At 39.7% G+C, this 20,092-nt stretch overlaps 2 protein-coding genes across 3 annotated transcripts in view; one reads left to right on the top strand and one right to left on the bottom strand.

Annotated features, from left to right (window-relative positions):
* Positions 1-20,092, bottom strand: part of cyfip1 (cytoplasmic FMR1 interacting protein 1) — a 30,102-nt gene that overhangs the window by 3,749 nt on the left and 6,261 nt on the right. For both annotated transcript variants that reach the window (XM_055020409.1, XM_055020418.1), the window contains exons 2-23: positions 16,808-16,928; positions 15,926-16,015; positions 15,427-15,504; positions 15,157-15,258; positions 14,874-15,055; positions 14,227-14,323; positions 13,786-13,914; positions 13,162-13,266; positions 11,862-11,953; positions 11,636-11,753; positions 11,103-11,225; positions 10,869-10,994; positions 10,621-10,787; positions 9,901-10,048; positions 8,952-9,105; positions 8,707-8,863; positions 6,971-7,067; positions 6,519-6,595; positions 5,614-5,722; positions 5,413-5,532; positions 5,129-5,328; positions 3,435-3,522 (exon numbers count right to left, since the gene is read on the bottom strand). In XM_055020409.1, coding sequence (XP_054876384.1) covers positions 3,435-3,522; positions 5,129-5,328; positions 5,413-5,532; positions 5,614-5,722; positions 6,519-6,595; positions 6,971-7,067; positions 8,707-8,863; positions 8,952-9,105; positions 9,901-10,048; positions 10,621-10,787; positions 10,869-10,994; positions 11,103-11,225; positions 11,636-11,753; positions 11,862-11,953; positions 13,162-13,266; positions 13,786-13,914; positions 14,227-14,323; positions 14,874-15,055; positions 15,157-15,258; positions 15,427-15,504; positions 15,926-16,015; positions 16,808-16,924 — 2,676 coding nt within the window. In that variant the 5' untranslated portion in view covers positions 16,925-16,928. The remainder of the gene's footprint in view (positions 1-3,434; positions 3,523-5,128; positions 5,329-5,412; positions 5,533-5,613; positions 5,723-6,518; positions 6,596-6,970; positions 7,068-8,706; positions 8,864-8,951; positions 9,106-9,900; positions 10,049-10,620; positions 10,788-10,868; positions 10,995-11,102; positions 11,226-11,635; positions 11,754-11,861; positions 11,954-13,161; positions 13,267-13,785; positions 13,915-14,226; positions 14,324-14,873; positions 15,056-15,156; positions 15,259-15,426; positions 15,505-15,925; positions 16,016-16,807; positions 16,929-20,092) is intronic.
* On the top strand, positions 21-2,675 carry LOC129351577 (fibronectin type III domain-containing protein 9). The gene is made up of 2 exons (XM_055020499.1): positions 21-486; positions 1,519-2,675. Exon 2 carries the CDS (start codon positions 1,591-1,593, stop codon positions 2,194-2,196), a length of 606 nt encoding a protein of 201 aa, XP_054876474.1. The 5' UTR covers positions 21-486; positions 1,519-1,590; the 3' UTR covers positions 2,197-2,675.

The following is a 20,092-nucleotide window of genomic DNA, read 5'->3' as shown; positions in this document are numbered from 1 at the left end:
ACCAGGCTCCATGACAGCGTGGTCGGCGCTGGTTGTTGTGCTGTGGGAAGAAGCAGCGGGACAGATGGATGAAGTGGCTGCAGCACATTTCGTCTCGCCACTTAAAATTCCAGGTACGACACGCATCATATTCCTGGTCAACGGGAAATTAAAGATCTGCATCGCATCTGATCTGCATGTTGATAGAGGAGCTACAGTCCCTGTAGAGAGTATGACCTACGACTGACCCACAGATGGGAGAAAATGCACTTTTTTTTATCCCAAACAGGAGATTTTAGCTCCCTCTCCTGCGTTTGCTCTAATCCGCTAACACTCCCTCTAGTGTTGCAGAATCTGAGATAAAGACGCGTTGATCGGTGCTTCACTCCCTCGGAGCGGGACTCTGCATCGAGCATCTCCATCTGGTTACAATGGGAGAGACGTTTGAACACCAGCAGCGACGCTCAGCACACTGGGAGGACCGTCACACAGCGGAGTGTTTTCATGGTAGGCTTGAATTTTATCCACGTCATGCTGTGAATTGTCTCAAAATAACTTCAGCGCTGCGGAGATCATATATTGTGCCAGCACACGCAACAGAAAGTCGATAAATGTTAATCTGATCGAGAAAGTAAACTTGCACGTGAATGCATGTTTTTGATTTACCAAGTCGAATGTTCAACATGTCTGCCTTTAAACTTACAACTTCTAATTACTAAATGACTAAAAACACCTATCCAGGGTTAGAGGTTAATAAAAGAGGAAAAATGGAGGACAATGTAAATTTGAAGCCTAAACTTAATGAAGAAGTAAAAACAGTGTGATCATTTATTTACTCCAGTTGTTGCATTAAAAAATGTAAGTGCAGAACATTTAAAATTTTAATTGCTTTAATCTACTAAAACCCAAAGCACTTTTTTTTTTTTTTCCTAACGATGGTTTCGGCTGACAGATCATCACCTTTCCTTTCACATAACAGGTGACAGAGTAAAGATAAGCCTCTGCACTAACAATCCTGTATTATGTAATTTAGTGAACATCTGCACACATCTTCATCTGCCTCCCAGATAATCCATCATACAGTACTCAGTTACTCCTATAGGTTTTTTGCACTCTTATTTTATTTTACTTTAAAACTATTATTTAAATATAGAAAGAATAAATTCTTCATAAGGTCCAATAGCTGAAGCCTGTTTTAACAACAGACGAAAGTCTATTGGTTGAAATAAACATTTAAACGAGTGGGTTGGATGAGAGATTTGTGCCATTTACTTCTGGTGGGATTGAGTTACTGTGGTGGTTTTTTAATCTAAAAACTACACCAAAAACCAAGTGAGGTTTAATGGGAGGCAGATGTGGTTTCATGCCTCCACTTTAAGGTGCAGTTTTGGATCACATACATACAAGCTGTATAAGTTGCATTCAGTGGGAATGGGATCAATCACCATCACAGTTTCTTTAGGAGTTTTTTTTTATTTTTTAGTTGTGTTTAATGTGTTTAGCATTTCTTACTCTGTACTTCCGTCGCCTCTTTTACAGTCTGACTTAATGTTGTGAGCCTGCGGCTGGAAAATAAAGCCAAACCAAACAGGAAGCTCTTCTTCTGTCGTCATGGTGGTCACGGTCTACAACATCTCGTCCACCTCGGCCAGGGTGACGTGGCCCGCCTCCCCCGCCTGCCTGGACACCTTCTACAGCGTCATGTACGATCCCAACTGGAACAGCCTCATCATGGGCTACAAGCGCAAGAGCTTCAAGCACGAGGAGCGCATCCCCGTCAGCCAGACCGCCACCTACCTGGGCAACCTGCTGCCCCAAACCGCCTACTTCCTGTGCGTGACGTGCCAGGCCGCCGACCCCGTTCGGGAGCAGTGCCAGGTGTTCAGCACACCGAGCGAGAGCAGCGAGGGCCACGACCGGGCGGGCTGGGAGGTGGCGGTGGGCGTGTGGCTGACCTGCTGCCTGCTGCTGCTGGTCATCGCCGGCGTCCTGCTGTGGGGCTGCCTCCACAACATGTGCTCCCTGCCGGGCCGCGCCGCCGAGAGCCGCCCCGTGGTGACGACCTCCACCCGCCAGGACATGTCCAGTTCGGGACACCTGTTCCAGGCCAGGAGCAGCAGCAGCGAGGAGAGCATCAAGCGGGCCACCGCCATGCAGACGTCGCTGATGCTGGCGCAGCCAGGCGGCCATGTAATTACCCCGGAGCATGAGGGCTGAGCCGGCTGACAGAGAGCCGGCATTAATCGAGCGGATTGAGGTCACCACGGTATTGTTCCGCGCCCCCCACCGACCCCGGCCGAATTATCGCCGAACGTTTTACCCCGCTCAATGAAAATCCTGTTTGAGCTTACAGGGATATTGTCATAGCAACCATTCACAACAAGACTGTTTGAACCATTTTAAGTGAGTTAACCTAAACATACAAGATGATACAGAGAAGATGGTCATTCTACTAGAAATATTAAACTCAAAGGGTTCTTTCAGCTTTAACCTTCTAGACTTCTATTTTATTTTATTTTTTTGCAGAGAGGGATTTTTGTCTAAACATTTTGCACAAGACCTAAGAGACATGAAGCTCAGCACAATGTTTCCTTGAATAAAGTTTCCTTTTCTTTATTTTCTGTAGGGATTTCATTAGGCCCAGACAATAAATGAATTTAACTGATCAATAAAATATTTAGTTTTTGCAAATGTAATATTTGGAAAGTCTGGATTTTTGTTTTTTTTTCAATGAATGCACTTCTTAGATCTTCACAGTTCAGTGATGTCATCTTGTTGGACTAACATGTTTTATTATCTGGATTTTGAAGTCAGGTCAACTATACGGGGAATTGTAAGAGTCAGGCAAAGATTTTTTTTATTTTTCCGAAAATAAAGTAAATGTTACAAGAATACAGTCGTAGTTATACGAGAATAAAGTCAGAATAATACCAGAATAAAGTCATAATATTATTTATTTATTTTTTTGCATAAATAAAAAAATATATTTTCTTATAATTTTGCGACATTTTTCTGGTAAAATTGTGTCTTTATTCTGCTAATATTATAACTATATTCTTGTAATTAAACAGAAATTCTTGCAGCCTGACCCTAATACTGTGTTGTACAACTCACAGAAAGAATGACTGAAGTTAAAGCCCCTTACTGACAATATTTTCCATCATTTGTAATTTATTTTTTAGAAAAGAAAGCAAAAAGAGAGAGAAAAAAAGATTAAAATCAGAAATCAGATGTGGTATGAAAAATTTCTGAGGTTGTGTTTTTAAGCCATCTGGCCCAGCCCTAGATTTGACTATCATGCAGTAAACATTTAGCTTTAACATGTGCTTATGCACAGCTGGTCAGGTCACTACAAAAAATAAATAAATAAATAAAAATAATCTGTTGCTTATGGAATCCAAAGAAATAAAGCAAGTCGTTCTCTGGGAGCAGTGGTAACAGAGGAATGCACAGACCTTTGACCCATACAGATAATGGGGCTGAGCGTTGGGGGGCTTATCCCTCTGGAACTCTTGAGAGAAGGGCAGGATGGTGCGCACAAACCTGGACGCACAGAAGGAGATTATTCAAACTCGCGTCGCAGCGCTACATCAACAGCTGGGTACATTACACAGACAAAAGTAAACAATGAACACACACTGTCATCAGGAGCAACTTTACAACCTATCAGCCACAAACCCATCTCTTTACAAACAAGCTGTTGTTGAAACTTTCAGAGCTTTCATGAGCCAGATTTTATGTAACTGTAGAGAAAATACCGTGTCCATTAATGCAACACCTAGCGAAGCACAATGAAGAGAACCAATTTCAATAAATGTAAACCAAGCCAATAAATACCTGGGACAACCAGATGATTATTAAAGAGTTATGGAAAATGTACTTTTTTGAGCTTTAAATCATGTTTTAGTGTTATTCTTTCATCAAAAACATATCAGCTCCTTCAGACTAGCCAGCAGCAATTAGCAAACACCTGATGGAACTGTGCATCTACTGAGCTCATTATAGGAGCTACTACTCAGTGAAACGTTGAAGGATCAATAGAGTAATGATGTTCTGATGACTTCCAGAGGGTAGTTTCTTAAAGAGACAGAGGACCAATTTCAAAGACTTAAATGCAGCATTTTCATAACAACTGAAGGTAACATATTAACTTGATTATGCTATAAAGTGGCGCCATGTGGCTGGAAAACACACAAGACTGATGAGTCTGGAAATGTGAGCTGACTCAACTCAGCTCACATTTCCAGTGGAGGGAAATAAAAAAATATGATTCTTTTCTAATCAGTGAACATGCCAGAGTTGCAGTAAGAGTTACAAATTTAACTGTTAAAGTGAAGACATAAAAAACTGGGTCATGAAGCAAAATTTAAAACGCATTTATCCGACTGCTGATTCAACAGCAACAGTCTCAGTCATCAATAATAGCTTGTTTTGTTCTGTAATATTATTTAAATATTTCTTGCAAAGTAAATGAGCATTGTATGAGCATTGTTGTGTTGTTTATGTACCAACTACATTAATGTTGATGAACGTTTTTTTTCTTCTTGTAAATCAACAGCTCTTATTCAGCCTTTAAAACTGCAGTCTGGTTTGTTTTGTTTTTGTTGACGGACCACAAATCTTTAAGTGCAACTAAAATAAAGCCCCCAAAAAAATGAAACTCAATAGGACGAAATGAAAATCAAAATTTAGGACGATATAAAAAAAAAAGATACAAACAGGTGCCGTTTATTTATTTGAGTCAGTCTGAGAAATATGAGGAGAACAATTGTGGCAGCTGCAAACTCAGCTCAGCTGGCATCGTGCTCTGCTTCTGCTGAGCTGGCCATTTGCATTTATTTGTTTAAAACCAAGCTGATCCTTCTGACTTTTCCCTGATCCTTCTGTTGTTTTTAACTGAAAATAATCACAAAATAGGGAATTTACTGCTGAAACGGACTCTTAAATGCATCTGGTTCTCATTTCGTTTTGTGTAAATTCATTCTCACTGAGTAAAACTGAAACACAGAGGCTTCATTTTCTGTTTTTACAGTTTTTATGTATTGTTGGCCATCATTTCTAAGTACATAAAAAATAATTTGCATACATCCCTGAGAATTTAACCCCAGCTGAACTAAACATGGCGGCCTCTCTACTGAAGCCGACCCACCTGTTGGTGGAACCGTTGTAGCAATAGTTGGGCAGAAAGTCGTAGTTGAGCTCCCAGAAGACGTGCAGCGTTATCCTGCCGTACGGAGCCGACACGTTGTGGTTGGCCTCGCGGAACATGGCATCGAAGCTGTCCAGGGTCAAGAACTGACTGAGCAGCTTGTGTGTCATGCGATTGACCTCCAGAAGACCTTCGAGCTCCTGGAAACAGGAAGTGAAAACAGTTGGCGAATGCAGAAAAGGCGGCTTTTCTAATAAAAACAAAAAACTGAAACGTCGACGTGCCATTATGGAGGTGAGGTCCTCGCTCTCGAAGCGGTTGATCGCGAGCTCCAGAGATTTGTGGAGCGCCGCCGAGACGCGCTGGGTGATGAGTCGGTTCAGGTCGATGGAGCGGCCCAGGAGCTGAGACAGAGGTTCTGTTAGTAAAGGCGGAGGGCTGCAGAAGAACAGGCGAGGGGAGGGAGTAGCAGATAAGGGACACACCTGGACATGGCGCTGCTTCAGCAGGGTCTCGTATCGGTTGGAAGTGGGCCAGGGAATGTTGGCACCCTGGTTCTTGCAGTCGGCTCTCAGGCGTTTATCGAGGAGAAGACTGAAGGATTCAAAAAGAGAGTGAAAAGACTTAAAAACCCTCTAATAAACAACGAAATAAAACGATGTGGTGTTTTTTTGTTTGTTTCGAGCTGCAGATGATACACAAAGTGAATAAAATTCTCATTCAAACTCAAATCAACAGAGAAGTTGTGGAAACGTGGACAAAGTTGGACGTTACAAACGCACATTAAATTTTTTTTTTTTTCCATTTGTGCATTTTTTTGATTAATGGACCAATCTAAAAAAAAACTTTTATTCTGATATATTAATTTATTAGTATAATTATGTAGCTTTACTTGTACTCCTTCAGGATGACTTTCACCAACTGTGTGGGCATATTTACAGAAATTGTTATTATTAATATGCACTGCAAATGTACTGAAAATAAATAAGTAAAAAGAAATACATAAAAAAAAGTAGTAAAATTTTAAGCCATATTTACACCAGAGACTTGCTGATGGCAACAAAAAGCATATTTGTTCCTGAAACTTGCATCAAATTCCTATTTTCACAATCAATTCTAGTTACTTTTTGTTGTGTAATCCATTCACTCCGGAGAATAATAACTCAAAATAATCACTGCAGGTCCAAATTATTGACAATGATATATGGAAACCTGAACTCTACAGTTCAGCCAAAGTGGCCAATTACCTCCCACTCTAAAATCAGTTTTTTCCTGAAATTATGAATCACTGCATGACAAAATCCACTACAACCTCACATAACATGCAGATATTTAGACACATCCTTCTTTTTATTTGGAAAAGAGAAATAGCGGAAACAGAAGCACTCACCTTCCAGCTAGTATCTTGTAATAGGCGAATATCTGATCAGCCAGCTTGTAGACAAACTGATCAAAACACAAGTTGACCTGAAAAAGCAAACTTAAGAGTTAGAGTGCCTCGTAAACACAGAAAATTAAACAACAGAAGGCAGTAATGTTAAACTGCTCACGCAGCAATTTGACTTTTGTGACTTTTCAATTTGATTCAAGAAAAGAAAAAGGAAAAACCCTCAACATTTATAAACTGTTATGCAATGGCTCTATATATATCAGATATGCAACAGAGATTATTGAAGGGAGATGAATCATGGATTTATGGTGCACAACAACATGACTGCAAACAATATACAGTATTAACGGGGGGAGCATATTTCGTCATGAAGCTCAGCCGCACCGAATATAAAAGATTAAGCTTTTCTAAAGGACCATCACATCATCCAGGACACATTTGCAGTGCATTACCTCCGCCTCTATTTCATCATAGAGGAATTGCTTCTTGAATTTGGTCAGAGCGTAGTGTGCACTGTCGTTGTACAAGTCCAGGGGATACAACACGTACCTGCACACATTTGAGGGAGACTTTATGTTACTCTTAAAAGTTTGCTTCAAATGTGCCTGAAAAAGTTCCAGGATGTAATACAGTGACATTTGCACATCATTAAGTCCTAATCCTGCCATCGACTGACAAACTATGAACACATTCTGCCAAACTGTTCCTGCAAGGTGGATGCTTAAAAAAAAAAAAAAAAAGATGACATCATCTTGACACAAGCAAATGAATAACGATTTATTCTAGCATCGGTCGGAAGAATTACAGAGTTCTGGCTGGTGCCAGAGAATGTGCTTAATGGCTTATGTAAATCTGTAGCGTACCACGGTAATCCAGTGGCCAACATGACAACATGAAGAAACAACATCCAGCTTTGCAGAACAACTATGGAGAATCTGGTCAGAAAGGTGAGCATGTGGTGCACAGAGAAAGTATTCACACCCCTGAGCTTTTCCACTTTTAGCCACGTTGCAACCAAAAACGTCAATGTTGTACAATGAGATTATATCAGATCAACACAAAGTGCTTAAACGTGGCCTAAACATGATAAATGGATTTCAGAGTCTTCTATTGCTCTCCAAACGTTTCACTAGGTTAAGCCCAAGTAAAATCTAGTTCAGCCACTTGTTGTAGTTTTATGTCGCCTTATCAGTGAATAGTTTTTTCCTCTGTGACACATCAAACATCTGGAAGAAGGTATTGGAGACAGAATTTAATTTTCTGGGCTACAAACAGAAACCCTACGGTAAACGCACAATCCCACTATGAAACATGGTGTTGGCAGCATTATGCTGTGGACACTGCTAGACGAAAACCTCAGAGGCTGTACAGGACTTTCAAATAGGACAGGGGTTTATCTTCCAGTAGGACAACAACCCTCAAAATAAAGTCAGGGGCGCAAAAGATTGGTGCAGATGACAGCATATTAATGTGTTAAAATGGTCTAGTTCAAGTCCAGACTTAAATCTAACAGCGAATCAATGGTATAGCTTGAAAAATAGATGATCCTCCAACATGGAGGATGAATACAAACCATACTTCTCTCTTTTTTAAGTATTTAATAAAATAAAGTTTGTAATTGAAACATCACATGTAAAACAGTTCAAGGGATATGAAAAAGGCAAAAGCACTGTGTCTAGTAAACACTCAAAGTAAAACAGCATCTATTTTACTGGTGGGTCATTGTATCATGTAGATAAAAACAATAAAAACAAGTGCCAGTTTGTCAGATAGGGTGGGCGATGTTCACAATATGTTGTGGCATTATTGTGATAACGATAAAAGAGATGATAAAAAATATTTATTACTACTTTTTAAAAAGAGAGTCACAGAAATCACAGTCCCTCAAACACAAATAATACTCACGAAAAAATGTAACTAATTTTAAACCAGTCACATAAACAAGTGTGATTTTGTCACTAATCATATTTTCAAATTTATTTTTACTCTCATTGAACAAACAGTGAAGAAAACAGTGACACTCATAATCCAAACAACATGAACAGTTTTGGGCATTATTTGGGCAATTTAATCAAAATTGTTATGAAAATAAATTTATCACGATAAATGCCGACTGTCTGGGTTTGAAGAAGAAGAAGAAAAAAGGATGAATAGCTTCCAGAACGTGTTTTATCACAGAAAGACTTACTCCATCATGGAAGCCTCCTTAGTGTCCAGGATGTGGTCGGTGAGGATCCACGGCATGGACATCTCAATGGGGAACTGGATGCGGCGGCCCATGGTGAGCTCCAGGAAGAACTCCCTGAACCAGAGCTGGGACAGGTCGCAGCACTGCTGCAGAGTCTCTGTATGGAGACATGGAGAAGGGTTTTAAATCTGGGCTCTTTTTTTTTTTTATCCAAATGATTGCCATTACAGAATCAAACTCCTCACCACTGAAGTTCAGCAGATGTGTGTAAAAGAAGGACTCCTTGTGAAATTTTTCAATGTCCAGGATGGTGGGGCCCTCGAGGCTGCTGCGCAGGGTCTTCTTCGAGCCGCTTTTGTCTGCAATGAGAGACTCCAGCATCGTCCTCACCATGTAGAGCTGCGGTGTTTATCAACAAACAGAGAAAATGAAAGTGAAGTCAGCAGTCTGGTGGCAGTCAAATGCACCGACAATGTTGTGTTGTTTATGTACCAACACAACAATGCTGGAAGTTCACTGCATCTCTTCTGTTCTGGGTTGTCCTCTCACCCGTAACATTTTTATCTTTTTATCGAAGAAGCACTGAAAACACAGGTGTTGAAATCTGTTCTTGGAAGCAATCTGGACAGTAGATTGGTTCTAAGAGGAAAGCTCTAAGCTGAAAGATTGGCAGGATTTAATCTATATAATGGACAAAACTATTTGCCCAAAATGTTGCTCAGCAACAAAACTCCTGAACACAGATGACATTTTAATCGACAGCCATTTCTAAAGTCCTAAGGTTCGTGCAGGACAAAGAAAAGCTCCAATAGAAGTCAACTGAACACATAAAAAAAAAAACAACACTGGACTACAGGACACAACATGCTATTAATATCCAAAAGAGTTTGGCTCATCTTTCCCGCCCAGAGTCAGTTTTGATACAACAGTGCAAACCTGTGCTCTAATCGGTTGCCACACCTGCTCCATGAGCTTCATAAGCCTGATTAATGTGAACTGGCGCTTCCTGATCTGGTGACACCTTCAAGGTGTGGGAAAGGATTATAGCTGGGATGATATAAAGGATCATGTCTGCCCAACAATAAAATACCACCATTTAAATTTAGCATAAATGACACAGATTCATCTGCTTAAAGTTTATTTTAATCAAACTCTACCAGTCGCACGACTAGAAAGGTTGAAATGGAGACAGACCTGAGTGCTGGAGGGGCCCACGGCTCGCCGGGGGACTTTAATGTCGAAGCCCCCCTTTGGGTCCTTCTCTCCTCGCAGGGCGGGGTCATTGTGCGGCTCCCGGCCCGTCTCCCAGTCACACACTGTTTTCCGGATGGCCTGAAGGACGCTGCAGCAAACGGGTCAGAAACTTTAATTAGTCTGTGCATAAGAAAAAAACTGACAACAACAATCCTGCTGCAACAAGCAGTTAATGATGAATTTAAATGGGTTCAATTATTTCCTTTCTGATGATTGATATTTTTTTGATGGCCAGTTTTGCTTACAGAGACTTTATAATCCAATTTATTTTTGGTTTTGGTTGAATGAGGTTTTTATTTATGGTTCATTTAGCATTTTTATTTTGGATATTTAAAATATGTTCCAGGGTTAAAAATACAATTTGTTTATATTTAAACAAAAATAGGTTTGTGCATAAAGTATTGTAACTTATGTTAACAGGATTGGGTTTGCTTAGCCACCAGGCATTTTCTCAAAAAAAAAAATATATTCATTTATATGATGGCCAGTATGCAATATGCTGCAACAACGTACAACTTCAACGCTGTTCACTTTTGAGCGTTTTGAATCAATCTAGAATTCCCAGGACTAGGAATTGTGATTCTCTGTAGAATTTTTTCTGCATCGCTAATCATCAGACTTTAAGCACAAAGTGAAATCAGGCATCTCTTTGGGTCCAACCTCTGGATGACGTTCTTCTTCTTCTTGATGGCCTGCCTCAGCGGGTCTCTCAGGGTAATCTGAGCAAAGTCCTGCAGAGCTGAGTAGATGGTGTGACGGATGGCGTGGTTAAACACGCTCTCCATGCGTCCCATCAGCACCTGCAGCCCCTTTATCATCGCCATCACCTGCAAACAGCGCAACATGTGATGAGCGACTGGGCTGCCAGTTGTCTAAAGTAGTGTTTTCAGAGTGATGATGCGACAGACCTCTACGAGGGCGAACTTCTCCTCACTGGTGTAGTTGTAGCGAGTGGCCCTTTCGTACTCCTCGGCGTTGTCGGGACACTCCTTGTTAGAGTATTTGTCCGTCGGGTGAACTAGTTTCCATGAGTACTGTGGGAGAGATGGAGACTTTCTATAAATGGTCAGAAGGGGCAAAATGCATCAGTTGTGTTGTGAACAACTGATCAAGTCTTGAGCAAGCAGCCTGTTCTCTCGTACCACTTCCATAACGTGAGCGCTCCACTGGGAGAGCAGCTGCATGCCCTGCAGGGCCAGGTCGAACAGCTTCCTGTACTCCGCATCCGTCTTCTGGGACTCCTGACGCCCTGATCCGGTCACAACCTGCGATCACACGAGGAAAAAAAATAAATGAATAAATCAACTCACACCACATCCTGACTTTCCTCAGTTCCAACTCATGAGCGTTCAGAAAATATACATTTCTAGTTAGATTCAAATTTTCCACCTATATCAGGGCAGTCAAATCCATTTTGGACCATTTCAAGATCATAAATATTCTTAAAGGGCTGGCCGTCACAGAAAATGCTGATAAAACACATTCTGCACTGAATTTGGCCCCAGGGCCTCAAGTAAGCAAAACGATCAACTTTTTCATCATATTGACACTGTAAACAGCCTGATTGTGAACGTAGGGTTCACTTCTTTTTTTAACTGGGCTCACATTATTAAGTACAAAGTTGTGATTCATCACTTGAGAGGATGACCATCTGGTCTGCGTTTCCCATACGAACCTCGCTGTTGCTATAGCGAGCGAGCTCGGAGATGAAGCGCATGTGATCCTCCCTGATCTGAATCATCTGCTCACATATGTTGTACTGCGGGCTGCTGGATATAGAAGTGCAGGTCCATCTGGAGGGTGGAGAAAAACAAACAAAACAATTAAAACATGTGCAACAAATTGTAATTGTGGGTCTGTGCTGTGTTGTTTCCATGTTTCTGATGGAGATTTAGTCTCACTTGGATTTGTTCTCTTCAAAGTGAGCGCTGGTCTTGATGTACCGGGACAATTCGATCTGCATGTCGCCGAACAGCGGCACTACCTGCAGTTGCTGTTAATCCCAAAACACAAAGATGTTTCTTGTAAATGCTGCATTTATAATCCAAGATGGATTTTCAACAGTTCAACAGAAACTTAAAACTTGGTTTAAATTGGACTGTAAAATTGTTATTTTGTCGGCATGATGTTTCCTTGTGAAGTGAGAACCTACAACTGAAGATGTGCTGTAAGTGATTAAGTTCTATTACTCTCAAATTTCTTCAGAACATATTAGCAGCAACATTCAACAGATGTTAAAGAGCAGACTGAAAACATTCTGTAATAACAAATGAATATTTAGTCTGAAGTAAATAACTGCTAATGAGCTAATCTGCATTCCTACCCTTTTATGGCCATTTACTACTACTATACTACTATTTATATCTTTATCTTTTGTCTGGAAATTAATTTTCCAGACAAATACTAATTAAACTAATTTGCATGGGTGTTTTGTAAATGTTAAGTTGAATGAAGTTATCTGTGTAGCAGTTTTGCTTATTGGCTGTTAAGAAGTCTCAAAATGGCTAAGCATTTACATTCATGCTCTTATTTTGAAGTGGATGAAGACCATTTGCACAACAATTCAATTTCCTTTCCTCAAGTTCTCTCTTGTTTTAATCCCAATATCTTTATTTCAAACAAGAAACATACTGGAATAAAATAAATCACAGTCAGGGAACCAGATATTAACATAAATACAATACCTAGTAGCATTATATCACATGAATTAGAATGTCGGGTTGTGTCCTTTCAAGGAAGTTAACATTTAGCATTAGCTTCAGTTAAATACCATAGAGCTCCAGCATTAGTGAAATTAAGGTTTATGATTAGTGCAAATAACATTTTAGCTAGCATTGTCCGACACTTTATCTGACCATCAACTACTGCTTTAAGATTAGCTCAAGACCTTTGCACATATATATCAGTATAGCCAGCAGGAAAGGAAATTAAACGAATCTTGTTATGTCAGAGTCATGTTGGGAGAAATGCGCTGATCCTCTCAAACTTTAGCTTCCAAATTAACAGACATTGCTACAATGAGCTTTGAGCCAGATATATGCCAACTAACTCTGTGTGGCCGACCATAATACAATAATTATTCATCATTATGTATAATCATACATTTTATGCTTTGATATAAAAATCAAACAGTATCAGCGTGCAAATTAAAGTAAGATGAAGTGTAGAATATTTTATTAAAATGCTTGTGTGTCTCTCTACCTTGAAAAACTTGTCGATCTTGGTGAGGTTGATTCTCTTCTTGGCATCTAACTTGTAGATGTTGCTGCTGTTTCCATCCATAAGGTATAAGCCAAAACCCATAACCTGCACAGATGGAAAAAGTTACAAAGAGGATGTCTATGTCAACAATGATCCAATCTGCAAATATATTAAAAATTGTAAATATATTGCCAATGCATTGTTGTCGCATTATCAGCAGATGCAAAATGGATATCATAAAGATCTGCAATAAATGGCAGCTAAACATTTAAGTACAGAGCATTTGTGCTCCTTATGCCAGCAATAAATGAGGTAAAACTTATTTAGTGTAGCATTAAAATGTTTTAGAAAGTAAAATAAGAAGCCACAAAATGTTTTTGACACCTGGAGAAGAAGAATAAAACCTTCATGTTGAAAGGAAAAGATTTTTGTTTTTCCCTGTAGCTGGAGAGGTTACTCACTATTTGTGGTCTAGATTTGTTCTAAGCTCAAAGAAGGAAGATAAAAAAATTGTTATCTGGTTATTTATTGCAAATCATAAAATTCAAACGAGATGCACAATACTATCCAAATGTTTTCCACAACATCCTAAGCTCTAATTTGTATAATTTCAGTTCCATTTACCTTGAGCAGCATGTGTTTCTCACTGGGTGTAAGATACAGCTTATTCTCATAGTAATCCACACACAGGTTGACGATGTCGGCCAGCAGCTCTTCATAGCCGTTGATCACCTCCAGCTGCTGCTGCAGCGACTGATGGGCAGACAGACCACAAGCAATGAATATTTTTTAAATATGCATCACATGAAAATGAATATCAACTCGACTGTTGGTCATTCCATGTAGTATTTTAAAGCCTAATAAAATAAGTTTCTGTTACAATTAATGTGATCTTGTGATTTTTTTTTTGTATCTTTATTTGAATTTTCTGCTCTGCAACATAATTTAAGCTTCTTAAAATGTTATTTTTGCATTTATTTTTCAAAAAAATGACAAGAAAAATCATGACTGTGTGTCCTAAATGACCACATTAATAAATATTTGGTGCAGAACAACAAGACAAACCTGAGTGATTTTGTTGTGGTTTGCCAGGAACATGGACAGATTCTGAGACTCCTGAATGGAGGAGGGTTCGGACATCTTCCTGAGAAACTGAGCAGCTCTAGACACAGAGAAAGATCCCTTTTACACCATTTTTGGTTTTAAGCAGAATTTAAAATCAAAATTTTAATTTTCTGCAAAAGAAAAGATAAAGAAATCCAGTTCAGTGTTTTTAACAACCTCTAAACAATGTGAAAGGGTCACAATCTGAACCTTGTGACCATGTGACTTTATGAGAAAGTAGTGGAATCGTTCCTTCACTTCCTGCTTTTTCAGTGTGCACAGAAAACTACAACTGCTTGTAATCAACTCGGCATGGGAACAAATGAAAACTAAAGGAAGTTCTAGCTGAATAAAACATAACTGTATACTTCAAAATGTATGTTTTGTTCATCATGTACACCAAAAAAACATAAAAATGTTAAGTTAATGTATTAAATATTTAATTGTTTTTCTTTTAAATCACATTAAACTGTCCTTTATCGTCTTCCAGATCGGTACCAGCCAGCGCCTTCCCTCAGCTTAAATTTGGACATTCTGAACAAGCATCCTGCCATCTAGTGTTGGCATTGAACAGCAGCTGCACTGCAGCCCGTCAAGCTTCTGAATACCGTTTGTATGCAGAGTGGTCGTTCTTGACGCTGCACTTCATGTTCTTCAGCTCGTCCAGCACGGCGAACATGTTGATGAACTTTCCCAGGGTCAGCAGGTACGCCTCCGAGACAAAGTCCTTCCTACGCTCGGTGTGGCACAGACGGCGAACCTCCCCGCAGAAACGGTCGATGGCAGAACGCTGGATGAAAACAGAGAGGCTCAAATAAGTCAAACGTAGTAGATGATCAGCTAAAAATCTGTACCGTCCTATTCAGATTTTAGTAGTGTTTAGGACGGTACCTGGAAGTACATGAAGTTCATCAACTTGGTGACTTCTGGCTCGAGGACCTCCACAGTCTTCTCATAGATCTCCACTCTGTTTGGCTGCTCGTTACATTTCACCTGAGAAAAGAACCATAGTTAGAACTTCAGATACACCGACCTGATACCAATATCGGTACCAATATTGAAAAAAATTATGGTTTGTGTATTGGATAATAACCTCAGATATCGGTATCGGAAGTGAAAAAAGTTAATCGGAGTACCCCTAGTGAGAAAAGTCCAGTTTACCTGCGGAATGGCGCGGGAGCAGCTCCTCCAGGTGTATAGCATGACAGCGTACTCCTGCCCCTCCTCCAACATGTCATTCTGACCCAAACAAAAATATTCAGTCACTTCACACAGACTCAACTAAAACAAAACCTCACAAGACCCAAAGATGCATGCATGGTTGCTTCTGCGACGACTTTATTCCCAGAGGGCAGGAGGGGGAACCCGCCCTTCCTCCAAACAAAGTCCGATTTGATCCCCACCCTGAGCAATTATCTCTCACTAATTAGAGACAAAGACGTACTCTTCCCGAAAAGAGCGGCTTCAGAGCCTCCGTTTGTCCCTGGGCCTCTCGCTCCAGGGTTTGGATCCCGTGAGCCGCCTGCTCCACAGCACCAAATGTGCTGCAGGGACGGCAACGTCTCACATCCCACCTTCAAAAGGCCTCTGACCCCGTTCTGGTGAGTTTGTGTGCGTTTTTGTTTCCCCCGATGAGAGAACACACAGAGCAGAGACGTACCATGTTGGAGTGGACTGTGGCCTGCTCAATGTATCTAGCGATGCCGGTGACAAAAGCGTTTCTGTCCTCGAAGTTGGTGTTGAAGTTGGGCTGTTGGGAAAATGAAACAAAAGTGAAGATGGAGCAACAAATATGGAGAATTATTATGAACGTTTTAGCAAAGAGAGCGATCAGTTTGCCACAAAAAAAGTATAACAGCAGAAATGAATTTTATCGATTAGTCAAATTTTTGGTTTTTGAAGATTTTATTTTATTAATTTTTCACCAATGCTCTCCAAAGTGATGTCAGCACACCCACTGCCGCCATCTTGTTTGCCAAGATGGCGGCATGTTTTCCTGCTTCTATTTAAACAAGTAAAGCCTGGTGGCCCGCCAGGCTTATACTGGCTTATGCTGGGGGAAACCCTGCATAATGTTACAAAACTGCAGTTGCAGTAATATGAGGATAAAGTGAATTGGCAATAAAGTCAAAAGAACTTGAGAATAAAGTTTTAATATTAGGAGAATTAAGTACTAATAGTATGAAGACTAAAACAAAAAAAATAATTATCCAAGCTTTTTTCTCATTAAAACAACTTTTTTTCTCGTAATTTCAAGACATTATTCTGGTAAAACGGCATCTTTTTTCTGTCAATAATGGGACAACTTTCCTTTAATTAAACAAAAAAAAGTCTTGTAGCCTGGTCCTGACACTCTGTCATACAACTAACAGAAGTGATGACTGAAATAAAAACGACTTTTTTGAAAATATTGTCTGTCATTTGTAATTTCTTTTTTGTTTTTTTGGAAAATAAAGCAAGAAAAAAAAGATTAGATTTGGACGTGGTATAAATAAAAAACAGAACAAGCACAGCGGCAGAAACGAGCCATCCCAGCGCTGACCTGGTACATGACGGAGGCGGGGAGCGGCTCGATGCATGGCTGCTGGTCCGGCAGCGGCAGCTCCTCCAGCAGGTCCACGTTGGACAGAGCATCTTCTAGAGTCACAGTCGACGCCATATTGCTGTGAAGCAACGGGAAAGAAAGGTTTTAAAACTTTAGTCTAGAAACACATCACCATGCTGCCGTAGCTGTTGAATGAAAGCAAAACTTTGAAATCAGAATGAACAAACTCAAATGTTGATTCAATTTCTGTTCAGTCCAAAGACACAGAGGAGATTCTGATACAGTTCTGATGTACTTTACTGAGAAGCTTTCTAAAAAACAGAAGAGGAACGTGAAACATGAGGCTATTTGAGCCAAGTCATTCAAAGCATATGATAAACTTTGACACCTGAACAGCTGCCACAGAGCCTTGCAAAAATGATTTTAAGCAACAGACCAACAAAAGAAAATGAACAATAAAGTACATTCTCTGAAAAATAACATTTAAGCAGATATAAAACATACTTTACATTAAACTAACATTTCTGTTTTTAAAAACAGTTTTTTATTGATCTGAATCAATATTTTAACTTTAATAACGTCAAGTTTTCATTAGCTGTAAGTGGAAAATCATCATGATTAACATAAATGAAGGCTTTCGAGAATAGAATTAGTGTGTTATGAATCTATAAAATGTTAATAATATTCTAATTTATTGAATATTGACTGAAGGTGTATGTGACCTCCTTCTCAGTAGAGCAGGAGGTTGAATGTTAAGAACTTCCCAACCACAGGAAGCAAAAAAAAAAATAAAATAAAAAGCTATATATTTGGCTCCTCTTGTGCAAACAGCTGTCCAAATGCCCAACACTTCCTGTCCACGGAGCTTCAGAATCCAGGTCGGGGTTAAATCCTGATCCTTGTACCGCTGAACAGAACGTCTCACCGGTTTGGTATTTTCCTCTCATTCATTCCTCTGCGCACCTTTCCGCATTTTACTTTAGACACAGTCTCGTCACCTGGCCGCAGTTTGGCAACAACATACCAGACTGTGCTTTTTTTTTCTGCTTAAGTCATGTACAGACAAGCTTGTGAGCACAAAAACGGAGAGAAGATCATTTTTAATCACTCAACCGTTTCCAAAGCATCTAGAATACAATAGAGTTAAAACAGTCAAAAATGTGACTTTTAAAATGATATGGAAAGGGGAAATTAAGGTGTTTCAGCGTCATCGGGTATAACGTTTCATAGAAAAATAGTTCCTAGAGACTATATGTAAAAAACAAGATGGCAACAGCAAAAATTAAGCAACGTTGAAAAAAAGAAAACCTTTATCGCACACCAATCAGTATCTCGTGGACAGCCGATACCATCTGGTGTACACAATACAATAGCTGATGCACACTAGAAAGTTCATTTTTGTTCTTCAATGTCCCTTCAGGGGCTCCGTAGGTTCCAGTAGTAGCAATAATAATAATAGTATACTGTACAAGACGATAAAAGAAGTTACTACAAATAAAAATATCAGACTCACAATCCAAGACATTGAAAAAACTATCAGCAGTAAAAGAGAAGGCAGCTTTCTGTGTTGTGAAGTTTCACTCTCCTCAGCGATGCAGCCACTAAATCAGCGCCAACGACTGTAGGTGTAATGTGATACGATTCAGTTTGCTTTCCCACAGTGCTGCTGACAGCCGGACGTCACAATCTGCAAACACAAACCCGCAGCAATCATAACCGCGTCCCACAGAAGAAGCGACAAAACCCTCGCAGGTCAGTGGGAGGAGGATCGGTGTCAGCGGGTCACCAGGTCTCCAGAGGGAAGTGAAGGAAAGGGAACCAACGGCAGGTTGCAAGAAGACTGCATGACGTTTTTGAGCTGTAAGGGTTAGTGTTAAAAAGATGGAGGATCCCACCATATCCTACTGACTCACAGCTGGTTGAGGGAAACTTTGGCTATTTTTAGATAAAAGATCCGTTTTACCCACATCAGTGACTCACTTCACTTGACAGCCAGCAATGAGTCAAACAGTTAGCAATTAACCCTTGGTGAGCAAAGTTGGTCAATTTTGCAGCGATCAGCAGGGTTCATAATGAAACATTTTACGGCATTCTTTAAAAAAAAAAACTTTCATTTTGTGTAGTCTATAAATATAACAAACATGTTCTTTGTTGCATTTTGTTATGAATGTAGTAAATATCTGAAAGATTAACGATTAATGACTTCATTCAGAAAAAATAGAAAATCATATTCCTTCTTTTGAGGCGCATGCTATTAGTAAATGTTTGTCACATTTCGTCGCTTAATTCAAGCTACATTTCAGAGCTGACAGACAAAATGGAATCAGTAGTAGGCAGCAAAACTTTGTTCTTAATACAATAAATCCAAAAAGCAGCGATAAATAGTAACTGTTAAATTAAGTGTCGCTATAGTACTATAAAACAAAAATCCCAGAAATAAACTTCATGATTTAAGAGGACACAAAAAACAAGAAGACCAGTGTTCCAAGAATCAAGTCGCTTGGATTCGCAATTGGTTTTGGTTCTGGTCAGAATGCAATAAAAGAACAAGCAAAAACAAACTAAAAATAACTATAAAGACTATACTTGCTGCTAATTAACAAGAGTTTCAATAGAGACTGAGTTTTGGGCTGGGATTTTTCTTTTGGAGATGGGCAGGTTTCATGTTGTTTTCGGCCTGGAAACTGGCAGCATCTTCGTTCCCACTACAAATGTGAGCAAAACTTTGTGATCATTCTGCTGCTAATGTGGAAGAAAAAAAACAATTTTGTAATTATGCTGTTTCCAATAAATAAGAAACCATCTTCTTCCTGGTTTCCGCCAGTGGCAACGTGCAGTGACATGTGACACGACTCTTGTGATATGGAAAAAAGGTTTTCATTACGATTTTTCCAGGCCATCTCAAGCTAGCGTCAAAATGTTTTATCGGAAAAAGTGAGTTTGGTTTTGTTTTGTTTGTTTTTTTAATTACCATTTTCCGTGAAGCAAATTTATTTTTGAAATGTGGAATTGCAAAATTATGTAGTCAATGGCAACACAGTTAGCCAAACCTGGCGACCTTGTTTACTGGGCATCTTTTTCCATCACGTCAAAGATGATACTGATGATAATTGAAGGAAATAAAATCCTTCATTTCTCATTTATTGTGTTTTAAATCAGATGGCAAAGTTCGAGAGTGCCTAGAAATTTGACTGCATTACCACTGCATTTCCTCCCCCACCTGTTGCTGTGCACTGCTGCTTAGCTGGCTGAAAAATTAGCAAGTTACTTTTGCTAACCATA

Source organism: Poeciliopsis prolifica, unplaced genomic scaffold (assembly GCF_027474105.1).
Source record: "Poeciliopsis prolifica strain line A6 unplaced genomic scaffold, Auburn_PproV2 SCAFFOLD002, whole genome shotgun sequence".
In the NCBI taxonomy this organism is placed as follows: Eukaryota; Metazoa; Chordata; class Actinopteri; order Cyprinodontiformes; family Poeciliidae; genus Poeciliopsis; species Poeciliopsis prolifica.
This window is presented reverse-complemented; position numbering and strand designations above follow the sequence as displayed.